The sequence below is a fragment of the Bos grunniens genome, chromosome 4 (genome assembly GCF_055505025.1).
Source record: "Bos grunniens cultivar Pamir isolate PY7600 chromosome 4, Bosgru_T2T1.0, whole genome shotgun sequence".
Lineage (NCBI taxonomy): Eukaryota > Metazoa > Chordata > Mammalia > Artiodactyla > Bovidae > Bos > Bos grunniens.
The window spans coordinates 49,224,333-49,239,386 of NC_141168.1; the positions used below are offsets into that span (position 1 = coordinate 49,224,333).

The 15,054-nt window shown below is 41.1% G+C and overlaps 1 protein-coding gene across 8 annotated transcripts in view; it reads right to left on the bottom strand.

The window, feature by feature from the left end:
- OSBPL3 (oxysterol binding protein like 3) overlaps window positions 1-15,054 on the bottom strand; it is a 199,669-nt gene that overhangs the window by 42,928 nt on the left and 141,687 nt on the right. For 5 of the 8 annotated variants that reach the window (XM_086396291.1, XM_086396287.1, XM_086396290.1 and 2 more), the window contains 3 exons: window positions 12,839-12,946; window positions 4,394-4,528; window positions 1,457-1,550 (listed from right to left, as the gene is read on the bottom strand). In XM_086396291.1, coding sequence (XP_086252417.1) covers window positions 1,457-1,550; window positions 4,394-4,528; window positions 12,839-12,946 — 337 coding nt within the window. The remainder of the gene's footprint in view (window positions 1-1,456; window positions 1,551-4,393; window positions 4,529-12,838; window positions 12,947-15,054) is intronic. The other 3 variants (XM_086396295.1, XM_086396293.1, XM_086396294.1) reach the window with 1 other exon arrangement.

Sequence of the window (15,054 nt, forward strand, 5' to 3'; positions counted from 1 at the left end):
CAGGCAAGAACACTGGAGTGGGTTGCCATTTCTTTCCAATGCATGAAAATGAAAAAATAAAGTGAAGTCGCTCAGTCGTGGTGTCAACTCAGCACAGCTGTGGTCTTAGGTCCTTGGGCAAGTCCTCTGTTCCTAACTTTGACCTTTGAACCCTCTAATCCCTTGGTTCCCCTTGAGATCCTTCCTAAGGCCTCAAATAGAAGGAGACTTTGGTGTTTCTCTGTCTTCTTCATCCACAACAAGGGTTCCCATTTAGTGTGGGTATTGTTTGCTAAGGAAATAACTGATGCTTTCTCATTTCTCTTTCAGTTCACCTTTTTGGTTTTTTTTCTCTTTTTTTACAAAAAACAGCATATGAACTTGCTCCTATATGACTGGTCTTTACCTCTGAATCACTGGTTCTCAGACTTTTCCACCAAAGGGTTAATCTCTCCAGAAACAATTCAGGAATGACACAGAGCATAATGAGCTTCTGACTTCTAGCAGGTATGATGCTGGAAGGATGTTCTTCCAGAAGACAGTAAAATTACCTGTCTTTTTTGTAATCCTTCAAAGAGCAGGCTCTTTGGCATTCAGGTAACAACTCATCATCATCGTATTTAACATGTACATACTGAGCTGGGAAACACTGAAACATCAAAAAGGACCTGACATGGTCCTTGTCCTCCGTGTAGATATGAAAAGAGGTGGTGTTCTGGCATAGATGAGCCTACAGACCCCATGCACACTGACTACCAAAACTGGGAGTATTTGATGCTACAGGACTCGTATAAAAACCTGTTCAGTGGGCAGATTCTTCTTAAGGTAGGTCAGCTTCCTAAACAAGCTTTAGTCTGCTTACTCCTAAATCAGAGCTGTTTGGAGACAGCAGACACTCCAGGTACCCCATGGTTCCATCTCACACTTTTTGGGCATCATTTTCACTCTTAAGATTAACCAGAAATAAAAGGACATCTTAGGGTACCTGAAGCTCTACCCCTAAGGGCATAGCAGTTTGTTACTCTCAAATGAGTTATCTTGAAGAATCTGAAACTAAATTAGCACTCAGACCAGACCTTTTACAATACAAGTCCGACAGCATGCCTAGACTATGAAAGCCACTAGATACCTAAAGGCAAAGTTATATTCTAATATGTTTGCAGAAAGTTTAACCACACAAGGAGCATCTGTTATATTAATTTTTGATATTCATATGATGATTCATATGTCCTTACTTTATAAAACAGAAATCCGCATGAGCAGACAAATTTATGTGAATGAATACATTTTTCACACGAGTGCCATGTTTCCACCTAGACTATAAAACCATTGAGGGTGGCAACCACGTCTTAAGTTTCTGATGCAGAACTTGCTCCATTCTCTGTCTGCAGCAGGTACTCCAATATATACTTATTAGTATTCTGCAAAGATCCAAACACTCAAATAATAGTTTGAGATCAAATAATTTAAATCTTACCCAAAGTCTGTCTCTCATTATCCAGATCATTACTGAGATTGTCTAAGGAAAAGTTGTCACTTATGTCACTGACATATGAATCATCTTCAGAAATCTATGGGAAAAAAGGAAATAATATACATTAGAGTAAACAAGCCAGATTTCATAAAACCTTTGCTTCAAATAATCAAATATCTTTAACCATACATTATAAATCTATAGAAATAATTTTGGGTGCTGTTTTCATTAAGCCCCATACACCAGTCTGCCTAGGAGGTGTGGACAGAAAATATGTTATTAAAATTCTTACACATTCTTGATTCATTCTGACAAGGACAACATAAGTAAATTCCAGATTTTAGTCATCATAAAATTCCTATTAATTCAGACTGCTTTTACAGAATTTGTTAGCATTTGAGTAGCATGAGTTACAATTTGTCTTTTAACTATTTGTGAATAGCAGAATCTTCTATGGATATGAATAGATAAACAATATTAGTACTTATAGTGGTTTTCCCCACTTTTTTTAGTTTAAACCACTAGGCCATTCAGGTATGACCTAAATCAAATCCCTTATGATTATATGGAAATGACAAACAGATTCAAGGGAAGAGGTTCGTAACATTGTACAGGAGGCAGTGACCGAAACCATCACAAAGAAAAAGAAAGGTAAGAAGGGAAAATGTCAGAATGCTTTACGAATAGCTGAGGAAAGAAGAGAAGAGAAAAGCAAGGGAGAAAGGCAAAGATATACCCAACTGAATGTAGAGTTCCAGAGAACAGCAAGGAGGGACAAGAAGGACTTCTTCAATAAACAATGCAGAGAAATAGAGGATAACAATAGAATTGGAAAAACTAGAGATCTCTTCAAGAAAACTGGAGGTATCAAAGGAACATTTGTGCAAGGATGGACATGATAAAGAACAGAAATGTTAAGGACCTAACAGAGATTAGGAAGAGGTAGCAAGAATACACAGAACTATACAAAATAGGTCTTAATGACTCAGATAACCATCATGGTGTGATCACTGACCTAGTGCCAGACATCTTAGACTGTGAAGTCAAGTGGGCCTTAAGAAGCATCACTATGAACACAGCTAGTGGAGGTGATGGAATTTCGGCTGAACTATTCAAAATCCTAAAAGATGATGCTATTAAAGTGTCACACTCAATAGGTCAGCAAGTTTAGAAAACCCAGCAGTTTCCACAGGACTGGAAAAGTTCTGTCTTCATGCCAATTCCAAAGAAAGGAAGTGCTAAAGATGTTCAAACTACCAGACACTTCCCATGCTGGTAAAGTTATGCTCAAAACCCTTTAAGCTAGCCTTCAGCAGTACTTGAACTGAGAAATTTCAGATATACAAGCTGGGTTTAGAAAAGGCAGAGGAACCAGAAATCAAATTGCCAATATTTGTTAGATCATAGAGAAAGCAAGGGAATTCCAGAAAAACATCTACTTCTGTTTCATTGACTATGCAAAAGCCTTAGATTGTGTGAATCACAACAAACTGTGGGAAATTCTTAAAGAGATGGGAATACCAGACCATCTTACCTGTCTCCTGAGAAACCTGTACGTGGGTCAAGAACCAACAATTGGAACAACTGACTGGTTCAAAATTGGGAAAGGCTGTATATTGTCACCTTGCTTATTTAACTTATATGCAGAGTACATCAATGCAAGATGCTGGGGTTAATGAGTAACAAGCTAAAATCAAGACTGTTGGGAGAGATTATCAGTAACTTCAAATATGCAGATGATAAAGTGAAGAGGAACACTTTACTAAAGAGCCTCTTGATGGGGGTGAAAGAAGACAGTGAAAAAACTGGCTTAAAACTCAGCATTCAAAAATCTAAGATAATGGCATCTGGTTATATCAGTTGATGGCAAATAGAAGGGGAAAAAGTGGAAACAGTGACAGATTTTCTCTTCTTGGACTCCAAAATCACTGTGGATGGTGACTGAAGCCACGAAATTAGAAGACAGTTGCTTCTTGGAAGAAAAGCTACAACAAACCTAGACACTGTATTAAAAAGCAAACACACCACTTTGCCAACAAAGCTCTGTATAGTCAAAGCTATGGTCTTTCCAAGAGTCATGTATGGATGTGAAAGTTGGACAATAAAAAAGGCTGAGCACCAAAGAACTGATGCTTTGGAACTGTGGTGCTTGAGAGTCCCTTGGACTGCAAAGAGATCAAACCAGTCAATCATTAAGGAAATAAACCCTGAATATTCATTGGAAGGACTGATGCTGAAGCTGAACTTCAATACTTTGGCCACCTGATGTGAACAGGTGACTCACTGGAAAAGACCCTGATGCTGGGGAAGATTGAAGGCAAAACGAGAAGAGGGTAGGAGAGGATGAGATGGTTGGATAGCATCACTGATTCAATGGACATGAGCTTAGGCAAACTCCAACAGATACTGAGGGATAGGGAGGCCTTGCTGCAGACCGTGGAATCGCAAAAAGTTGGACACAACTTAGCTACAGAACAACAACAACAAATCAGTCCTCCTATAATGAAGAGCTAAAATGACCAGTACACTCACTCAAAATATAATTATAAATTATAACAATAATTATATATTATAAATTACTACAGATCAAATTCAATGCTGAAAAAATATATAAGGGGCTAACTTCTGGCCCTGTATTGCAAATAATACATTATCAAACAGCTTATAATCAAAATCATTAAACTACAATTGAAAAGAGGTATAACAAACCAAGTATCAGTAACAGAAACCAGGGTAAGCCTAATACTTACTTTCACAACCTTTCTCCCCTAAGATTTTTTATCTTTTTATGACTTTTGTGGTATAACTTATAATAAGATCCTTAGAAAGTAATGATAAAAAGGGGCCATTGAGCTCAGTGTTTCTAAATTATGGCTATTTACCGAATGAGTAAAGCAGCAAAAGATTTTGGGGGCAACTAACTGAAAACAGTGTTCGTACCTCATTTTCTGAAGAGCTTGGAGACAACAGAACTTCCTGGGCATCAAAAAACTCTGAGAGAGAGTCAGTGATGGACAGTCTGCTTTCATTGGAAAGCTGATGGACCAGAGCCCGACTATCATCTCTGGAGTTTTCCTGTTGGAAACACAAAACCAAAAATGCACATATTTAGAAACAGTTTCAAGAAAAGCAAAATAAACAATTGATTTCTTACATGATACACAAGGTCACAGGCCCAGGCTAACAAGCAGCTATAAGCAGAGAGCAGCTTCAGAGTTGAGGACAGGCAAACCTCACCAAAACACAGTGAGAAGTGAAGGTCTCCCCCAAAAGGCCCCTTGTTTACAGGCACCATTACAGCTCAGACACACACAACAAACCTCAAAGCCAAAAAAAAAAGACTGCAGGTCAGTTTTCATTCCGCTTAACTCATTATAGACCAGGGGATCTTTGCAGAAACTAAGGCCTGTGGCTGGCAACTCGTTATGTAAGTGATATTGATATGTCTCCCGTTAATAGCATTTAGGTAACAAAAGATGTATGAACACATCTCTGGTCAATCATGTGTTCAGAGGGGGAAAATTCCAACACTCTCTGAATCCTCTTATTCTCTACCACTGCAGGACGTTTCCTTTCATCCTAAAATTTCCTCTGAATTGTACTAAATGCACGTCCTCTCATGGCTGGTTCAGACCAACACAGCTTTCCCCTGCCTCCATTCTCTCCCAGAGACCAGAGTGGTGCCTCTGAGGCATTCTTTGACAAATGAGCAGTGTGTTTCAGTCCAGAAGTGCCCCTGGTGGCAGATCATCCATTATACATGGATGAATGAGATCAATTCTCTTTGCGTCTTTCCAACCACACTGACTCTGTGAGGGAAGGAAGTCCCCAATCCCATTTATAAGCCTCTCCCTGAACAACAGGATAGAATATCAGCATTTTCTCCTCCTGTCACTGAGCCTGGACATTTGCTATGGGAAGTACCTAAATACTTTGGGAATGTGTTTTCTATGCTATTTGCAAGTGAAAATTTAACTCAAGAAATTGAGCAACTGCACTGTGCTGCTCATGGTGGGATATGATGATGAATAAAACAAGGTTTCTGGCCTGAGTGAGCCAGGCACTCAACACAAAAGCACTAAGGACATGGGCAGGAAGGAGAGGTGATTCCATTAAGGGGCTTTGGTTGGTGAGGGCTTCACAGAAGAGGTGAGGCCTGATACCTTAAGGAAGGAGAATGGATTGAGGATGAGATGCTCTGATTCCTTTGACTCAGAGAAGATTGTTGTCTGAACATCCCAACAGCTCACTTTTCTCATAGGGCTGATAAAGGAGCTGCTTCTATATCCTTATGTATCTGATAAATGAGTCCCAGAATAATCTGGGAAAGAAATGTTAACACATAATATCTTTCCAGAAGTTTTATGAGAGCAGGACACACTCCTCAGTCTCCTAAGATGAGGGTGCTATGACCAGAGGGCCCCAGCATTTGTTCATAATTGGTAATATCAAGTGGGCAAGTGACTGCTTAATGGAATGTTTACCTCAGGAACACATTTCAACGTATATCCCTTTCTCTTCTAGCTGAGGCATTTATTGAAAAATCCCACCCATTTTAACATCCCTACAACCTTCCATCCCAACAAAGACTTAAATCACGTTAAGATCTATAAATAAGCATCATGGCTGCCCCCTTTAAAGTACAGGTCTCTCCTAAAAGAGGAGACACAGTAATGAATAACTGAGCTCCCTTAACATTCACTGAAACAACAGAACTGTCCTCTGTCTTTGCTGTGTCACCGCCACCTAAGACTCTAATGATTTATTTACTTGTTCTCCTCATTAATTTATTAACAGTCACTCTGGCTCTTTTCTGTATCTCTTTCCTCCCAGGCTGATGGGTCAGAAGGATTTCTTGGCTGGATCAACATTGAAGATAGCACAGCTGGCCCTTGGCCTTCCTGCTGTTCCATCACCCCAGCACCTTCCTGCTGATGCCCACCCAAAACTCCACAGGACTGCGGGGGCCCTGCCCAGTGTCCTGCACAACCCTGGACGGTGGATTAAAATACTGACCTAGCCCGTTTAACTCAAGCATACCCCCTTAAGCTGGGAAGGCGTGAATGGTTATCCGTTTTTACATCACAAAAAGAGAAATAAACAGAGAAGAGAGAGGGAAGGGAACACATAATCCCATCACACTAAATCAACCACTATAGGCATTTTGATAAATTTCTCTCCAATCCTTTTAATACATACATCTTTGTTTTGAAATAATTGTCATCTACCTATCTAATGTTATAAACGTCTCCAAACACTGCACTATAATTTTTAAAAATTAACATTTTTTTATGTTAAAGGTAGTATGTTTTTAAAACAGAAAATACAGAAAGATGTAAATAAATATCACTTAAAATTCATCACCCAGGGACTCCTTGGTGGTCCTGTGGTTAAGTTCCTACACTTTCAATGCAAGGACCGTGGGTTCAATCCCTGGCTGTAGAAGTAAGGTCACATAAGCCACATGGTGTATGTAGCCAAAAATTAAAAAAAGAATTTAAAATTGATCACCAGATGTGGCCCCTATTTAGCCAATCAGTCTACTTTCTGTATTAAAATATTTGTGTATAGATTGTTTTTAAGTTTGAAAACCTGGGGTCACACTGTACACAGTCTTTATTTAGTTTGTTACATTCAATTAACATTATACTGTGAACTTCTCCCCAGGCTATTAAAAGTTCTTTGAGACAATGAACTTTAGCAGATTTACCCAAGGTATGTATCACAGAGTAACCATTTATTGGAAATAAAGTGTTTCCAAATTTGTAAAGATGGGGAAGTGCAAGTGTCAGTCACTCAGTCGTGTCCAACTCTTTGCAACCCAATGGACTGTAGTCCTTCAGGTTCCTCTGTCTCTGGAATTCTCCAGGCAAGAATATTGAAATGGGTAGCCCTTCCTGCCCTGCAGAAAGATTCTTTACCATCTGAGCCACCCAGATGATGAACAGGTTTGCAGATGTGTCTTTGCTTGTATGTCATTAGTTCTTAGAATCAGTTCTCAGAGTAGAATTATTAAAAATGTTTAAGGCAAAATATTTATTACCTAATTATATCAAGAAAGAGACACTCTATTTTCTTTATATCTATATAGCCACCGAATTGGAGAAGGCAATGGCACCCCACTCCAGTACTCTTGCCTGGAAAATCCCATGGACATAGGAGGCTGGTAGGCTGCAGACCATGGTGTCGCGAAGAGTCGGACACGACTGAGCGACTTCACTTTCCCTTTTCACTTTCATGCATTGGAGAAGGAAATGGCAACCCACTCCAGTGTTCTTGCCTGGAGAATCCCAGGGACGGGGGAGCCTGGTGGGCTGCCATCTATGGGGTCGCACAGAGTCGGACACAACTGAAGTGACTTAGCAGCAGCAGCCACCGAATACTATAAGTTAGAAAAATGTTGTTGTATTCTAACTGGTTTAATTTGTATTTTTTTGTTAAGAATAGGTTGAATAGTTTTTTTCTTTAAAAAAATAAACTAGCTTTATACGTATAAATGAATCACTGGGCTGTATACCTAGAACTGACAAGATACTGTAAATCAACTATATGTGTGTGTGTGTATGTATTCTCAGTCCTAGTCCAACTCTTTGCAATCCTATGAACTGTAGCCGCCAGGCTCCTCTGTTCATGAGATTTTCCAGTCAAGCGTATTGGAGTGGGTTGCCATTTCCTCCTCCAAGGGATTTTCCCAACCCAGGGCTCAAACCCCGGCCTCTTGCATCTCCTGCACTGGCAGGCAGATTCTTTTCTCTACTGCCGCCTGGGAAGCCTGTAAATCAATTATGTGCATGTCGTTGTTGCTCAGTCACCCAGTCATGTCGGCTCTTTGTGACCCCATGGAGGGCTGCACGCCAGGCCTCCCTGTCCCTCACCATCTGCCAGAGTTTGCACAAGTTGATGTCCACTGTGTGTGGTAAATCACTAAATCAACTGTGCACTTAGTCATGTCCGACTCTTTGCCACCCCATGGACTGTAACCCACCAGTCTCCTCTGTTCATGGGGATTCTCTAGGCAAGAATACTGGAGTGGGTTGCCATGCCCTCCTACAGGGCATCTTCCCAACCCAGGGATCGAACCCAGGTCTCCCACATTGCAAGCAGATTCTTTACTGACTAAGCCACCAGGGAAGCGCAAATCAACTATAATCCAATTAAACAACAGCAACAACAACTAGCAGTAGAGTTAACACTGGAGGAGGCTAGGGCAGGGTACACGGGGCCTCCCTCTGCACCTCTGCACCTTCCAGTGAACTGACAAATATCACACAATAAAAAATTAATTTAAAAAATTGCGTTTGGTATTTTTTGTGAATAGGGTCTTTTTTTCTCATGTATTTGTTGAGGACTTAAATTACCTGCTCTTACCTGTTAATTATTTACGTATGAAAGTCATTACCACCTGTTTAGTATTATTTAAGTCTGTCATTTTTCACTGAAAACAGTTGTTCCTAGTCTATTATTTGACTAATTTTTTCACACACACCACTTCTTGTCCTTAAAAAAAAAAAAAAATCCAAATCTCATCAACATGATTTGGTAATTTTTTCTGTTGCTCCCACATTTAGGACATCCTCCCTACTCCAGCCATTTGATAAACATTTAAATCAATATTTTTCAGTTTGAATTTAACTCTGATTCACTAGTGATTTATTTTAGGCTGCAATGGAAAGATTAAACTGCTTTCAAGCTGTGTCAGCCTAACTTATTGAAAAATTCATCTCTTTCCTATTGATTTTTGAGCCTTCTATCATAAATTTATTTCATTCTTTTTTTATATAAAATGGTGCTATGCCTGAAATAGTTATTCTGTCCCACTCTTACCCCAGTACTGCCATATTTTCACTACTGGAGCTTTACCATGTGTTTTACTTGGGGGCTGGGCCTGTCTTTCCTCGCCACACAGCAGTATGGTGCTGCTGAGGAGACAAGTGCTTGGGACTCATAGAACTGGACTTACATCCCAGCTCTACCCTTTACTCGCTGTGTACCCTGGAAGAACTGTGGTGTTGGAGAAGACTCTTGAGAGTCCCTTGGATTGCAAGGAGATCCAACCAGTCCATTCTAAAGGAGATCAGCCCTGGGTGTTCCTTGGAAGGAATGACGCTAAAGCTGAAACTCCAGTACTTTGGCCACCTCATGCAAAGAGTTGAATCACTGAAAAAGACCCTGATGCTGGGAGGGATTGGGGGCAGAAGGAGAAGGGGACAACAGAGGATGAGATGGCTGGATGCCATCACTGACTTGATGGACGTGAGTCTGGGTGAACTCTGGGAGTTGGTGATGGACAGGGAGGCCTGGCGTGCTGCGATTCATAGGGTCACAAAGAGTCAGACACGACTGAGCAACTGAATTGAACTGGCCCTGGAAGAAGTTATTTAACCTCTCTGGGCTTTAGTTCCCCTGTCTCTAAAATGAAACTAGCATCACCTATCTCATAGAGTCATGATTAAGATTTTATGAGAGAATGAGTTCAAGTGCATGTGGAATATAGCAAACAGGCGGTTAAAAGAATCACATTTCCTCTTGTTTTACACTTTTCTTTCAAGTTCTTGCTTATTTGGTCTCTTAAATAGACTTTAGATGTAGTAGGATACTATCCCCAAAGTCACTTGGCCTTTCATTTGGAATTTAAAATAATATAAAATAACCCAAGAATTCATAACCTGGTAATAGTAAATGTTCACATTCAGAAATTTTAAATAGAAGTACTTGATAGGATATGAGAATAATTTTTGATAGGAGGGGAGATTTTAGAATCCAAGTCGATTTTAAAACACCAAAGATGAATAATTTGTGCAGCGAAAAGGTAACAGAAGGGAAGCAAAGAAAGAAAGAGGGCCTAAAAACAGAGTACTCTGGGCTGACCCCAGTGTGGGGACTGTCATTCCCATAGTGTTTGAGAAGCTACCCAAGGAAAGGACACTGGAGTCTGGCTTTCAGGCTTTGGGCAGCTACTTCTACTCACTCTCTTATTTCCTGAAGGCAACAATGGCTTTTCCTTTACTGGGAACGTCAGCCTGAGTCACTCTGTGAAAAGCAGGATAAAACATGGACCACAGAAAGTCCCTGAGAGAGAAACTAGATCAATGAGACAACTGCACCATCAATTCAAGACTCCAGAAGGTTATTGTGGAAGGTATGACCTTGAGGATGTTATGGCTCCTCCTCAAAGGCAACAAAGAGTATTTAACCTTTGGATACATTATTTGTGAGATCAACTTAAGAACATGCATTTAAAAAGACCTTTGATTCTGGTTTCCTTTCCCAAATGCAAATAGCCCCAGGTGTATACATTGAATATAAATTAATAAAGCCATAAGTCAAGGGCCAACTTGCCATTTATCTCTTTAACAGCTTGTTAAATAAATTAATGTGATTAGGTGATAATATGCTACTAAGATGATGGCATCCGGTCCCATCGCTTCATGGCAAATAGATGGGGAAACAAACAGTGAAAACAGTGGCTGACTTTATTTTTTGGGGCTCCAAAATCACTGCAGATGGTGATTGCAGCCATGAAATTAAAAGACACTTACTCCTTGGAAGGAAACTTATGACCAACCCAGATAGCATATGCAAAAGCAGAGACAGTACTTTGTCCACAAAGGTCCATCTAGTCAAGGCTACGGTTTTTCCAGTAGTCATGTATGGATGTGAGAGTTAGACTATAAAGAAAGCTGAATGCCGAAGAATTGATGCTTTTGAACTGTGGTGTTGGAGAAGACTCTTGAGAGTCCCTTGGACTGCAAGGAGATCCAACCAGTCTATCTTAAAGGAGATCAGTCCTGGTTGCTCATTGGAAGGACTGATATTGAAGCTGAAACTCCAATACTTTGGCCACCTGATGCAAAGAGCTGACTCGTTTGATGCTGGGAGGGATTGGGGGCAGGAGGAGAAGGGGATGACAGAGGATGAGATGGTTGGATGGCATCACTGACTCGATGGACATGGGTTTGGGTAGACTCCGGCAGTTGGTAATGAACAGGGAGGCCTGGCATGCTGCGGTTTATGGGGTCACAAAGAGTTGGACATGACTGAGTGACTGAACTGAACTGAACTGATGCTGCCTGGAAACAGGTACCAAACACCAGAGTGCCATGGTGTTCGGCACCAAGCCACCTTCAGTAACAGTAGGCCACCATGACTGAGCCCTGCTTCAGCCAATCCACAGATTTATTCAGAAGAGAACCTAGCTGGTGAGCATGTTTCTTTGCCCAGGCCTGAAATGAAGGCCCCTGCAGATAACATTTCAGTGCTCTGTCCTGGCGGAGACTCAATTTAAGTCTGGGCTAAAAAGTGATTGAAAAGATCTCTTGGGGGCAGTGAAGATGTAGAGGAATCTCACGGTCAATCACCGGTGTGTATCTCAGATGTGTAACTCAGAAGAAGCCTGCCAGCCCTGAGGAGAGAGAGTACCACCCTCATGAGAAGGGGTTCCCATTAGGTCAGGGCATAGCCTGTGCTTCACATGGAGGTAGATGTCTGAACTTCTTGGTCTGATTGATTCCAGCATCTTATCTGCCCATCACCCAACACAACAACATTGCAAGAAGTAAAGGTATTGTGTCAGGGTTTGTTTTCTTTGCGAACAGAAAAAGAAGGAAGATGTATTAAACATAGAAACTCCTTTAAAAAATTTACAACCCTTGTTTCTGAACTTCCTTATTTTTTATGGGCTCAGTCTAATCCACTTGTTAATGAAATATTTAGCACAATTGAGGCAGGCATATAAGAGATGGCTAAAAACTATTTTGACTTTCACTACCCTTTTGTACTGATTTTTTTTTTCAAGTCATCCACTTGGATTTTTCTGAACTTTCTCATTTTAAGCATATTCAAAGAATATTTTGGATAAAATCCCAAGTCTTGAGAAAACATATTTTTAACATACTATAAACTGACCAAGACACTTCAATTGTAATATTTCCCCCCACCAAAGGGTACAGCTGTATTTAAAAAAAAAAAAAAAACAAACACAGGAAATGGAGAAGGAAACAGTCATAAAGAAAGCGGAGAGAGGTTCTCAGAGGGGGAGCTAGGATTCTATCGGTAGGAGAAAGTGAGGTTTATTCAGAAGTAACAGGAGAAAATATTTGTCTCTTAGTCCCCACTCCAGTGGGACTCCCACTCCTATCAAGAGAAAAGCGTGATCCTTAGGAGGATAATGGGGTAAAGAAATAGAAAGGGAAGAAACATTCTAGGGGGAAAAAAGCAGTTTAGAAATGCAGTTTGGCAGCGTACTTTCAAGGAGGCCTTGGGAACTGCAGCCATCATGATGAGGGGAGCACCCCTCCCAGGGCAGCAGGGAGGCTTCAGGGAGGGAGAGACGGCATCGTGTGGGAGCAGGGCGGGGCGACATTACCGGAGGAGAACCTTACCCACCTCTGCCAGACCGTCACCCGACTTGGCAGCAGCAGGGAGGTCGAGGAGCAGAGACTCGGCATGGATTCTGCATAAGCGTTCTTTAAGATCTGTGTTTTGTGCTAGGGCCTGGAACACGTTAAAAATAGTGGGGCTCTGTTAATCAATGGATGTTTCCAAAAGCACAGCAGTAAGCCCAGTGTGGAGGAGCCCTCACGGGGGCACCTCCTGGACTTCTTTCTTGAATGTTATCCAACAGGATACTGGTGCCTGGCAGATACAAGCTATTAAACACTGGGAATGCAGACCCTTCTCGACTCTCATTTCCAGGGATGAAAGTAAGGGTTAGTAAGGCTTTTCTTTCAGTGGAGAAGGAAATCACACACACCTATAAGCCCTTATTGCTCTTGGTTTCTTGGCCCCTCCTCCTCCTCAGCTGCCTTCAGTCTCTTTGAACAGCTCCCCCTAAAGATTCCAAGCTCCTTTCTCATCTGTAATAAAAACGCCGCTCTCACCTCCATGTGACTGGCCATATTTTAATGTTCCGTCACACTGGTTGAGTGGGGTCTTAGAAAGTGTGCTGAGAAGTAAGATTTTGCAGAGGATTAATTTTACTGTTTTACAACATACGTATTGATTGTTTTACGTTCATTCTTCATGACTAAGATAGTCTATTAAAAAAAAAATGAGAGAGAGAGAGCTCACTTACCTGGATGGGGGCTAAGCACCAGGGCCCTGGGAAGGGATTGTGAGCTCTTGTCAGCCCACCTGGACCTCTTTTACTTCTTCTCCCTGGGCAGGTCTGAGTCCCCTGCCCATCCTCCCAACTAGGAAGGTAAAGGAAGGTGTTTTCCTTCATGCTGGTCTCCCCTATGCTTCATGACCAGCATCCTTCAAATGATCTGTCTTTGAAAGGGACAACTTCACCTGACTGTCTTCTACCCACTCCCACAATCAGTTTCCCAGGCGCCTGTACATCTGTCCATCCTGTCCATCTGCCTTCCTGACTTTCTTCTGAGAAGCTCAGAGCCTTTTCCCATCCATCAGGGCCCATAGGGTATACCTGCTGAGAGCACAGAAGAGTGTTCATATCTCACCCACTGCCTGGATCTCAAACAAGAATTTTGGCTTTATTTTTTAGTATCCACAGTTGGAATGGATTATTTGGAAATTCTGAAGGGTCATTTAGGAAACACTGAGTAAATGTGTCTTAAAGCACACAACTACATTTAAAAACCTCTATGGGGCACTCACTTTGGCCAATATGTTGCTGGCATCTTACACAGTGGCCAGACTCTCCAGATAGCCTGAAAAATATGCTATTTTAGTAGCTTCTCTTTCTTTTGTGAGCCACAGGCAGGAAAAAAAAAAATCACACACAAAGGTTGTACATTCAACACAGATTCATTCTGATAGCCCTGAGATAACTCTCAAATTTTTATTTTTAAAAAACAAGCCTTGAATCTAATCAGGAATCCAAGACAAAAAAAGAAGTTAATGATCATTCTGTTTTATCTCAACTTTCTAATGACTGTGGCCAGGGACGCCAGGGCCAAGTGGGTCTCATGGCCTCTACCAGACCAGCAGATTAACAAGATGAAGCTGGACCTCACACAGGAGGAGGGCAGGGAAGAGGCAGACCACAGTGAAAGGGCCGTTGGGAAGCCCATCAGAGGTACCTTCTAAATGCACTAAAAGCCAACCTACTTGGAACAATAAGAAATGCTTTCCCCTCTACCCTGGCAACCAGTAATCTGTTTATTATCTCTGTATGTTTGCTTTTCCAGAATATCATATGAATGGATCAGTACATAGTCTTTTCAGGCTGGCTTATTCCAATGAGCAATATCCATTTATGATTCACTCATATCTTGCATGGCTTGAGAGCTCATTTCTTTTTATTGATGAATAATATTCCATTGGGTGGCTGGGCCACAAAGAAATGACACAAATGAATAAAGAAGTGCTTTTTACCACTAAAAAATAAACTTAAAAAAAAAGTAAAGAACCACCCTGCTTCTCTCAAACCAAAGTAGCAGACTGTGTGTGACTGACTGTCCAGTACAATCCAAAAGGGGGTGTTTCTACCTCTCAGCTGACAACATTAAGACTCTAAACATGGAGTAAATCCATGTTATTTTCTATTTCTTTCCAAGATAACATACTGGGAATGTTCAACTGAGTGAATACACCTTTAAGTACCTTACAATGACAATACGTACCAATGTTAATGTATT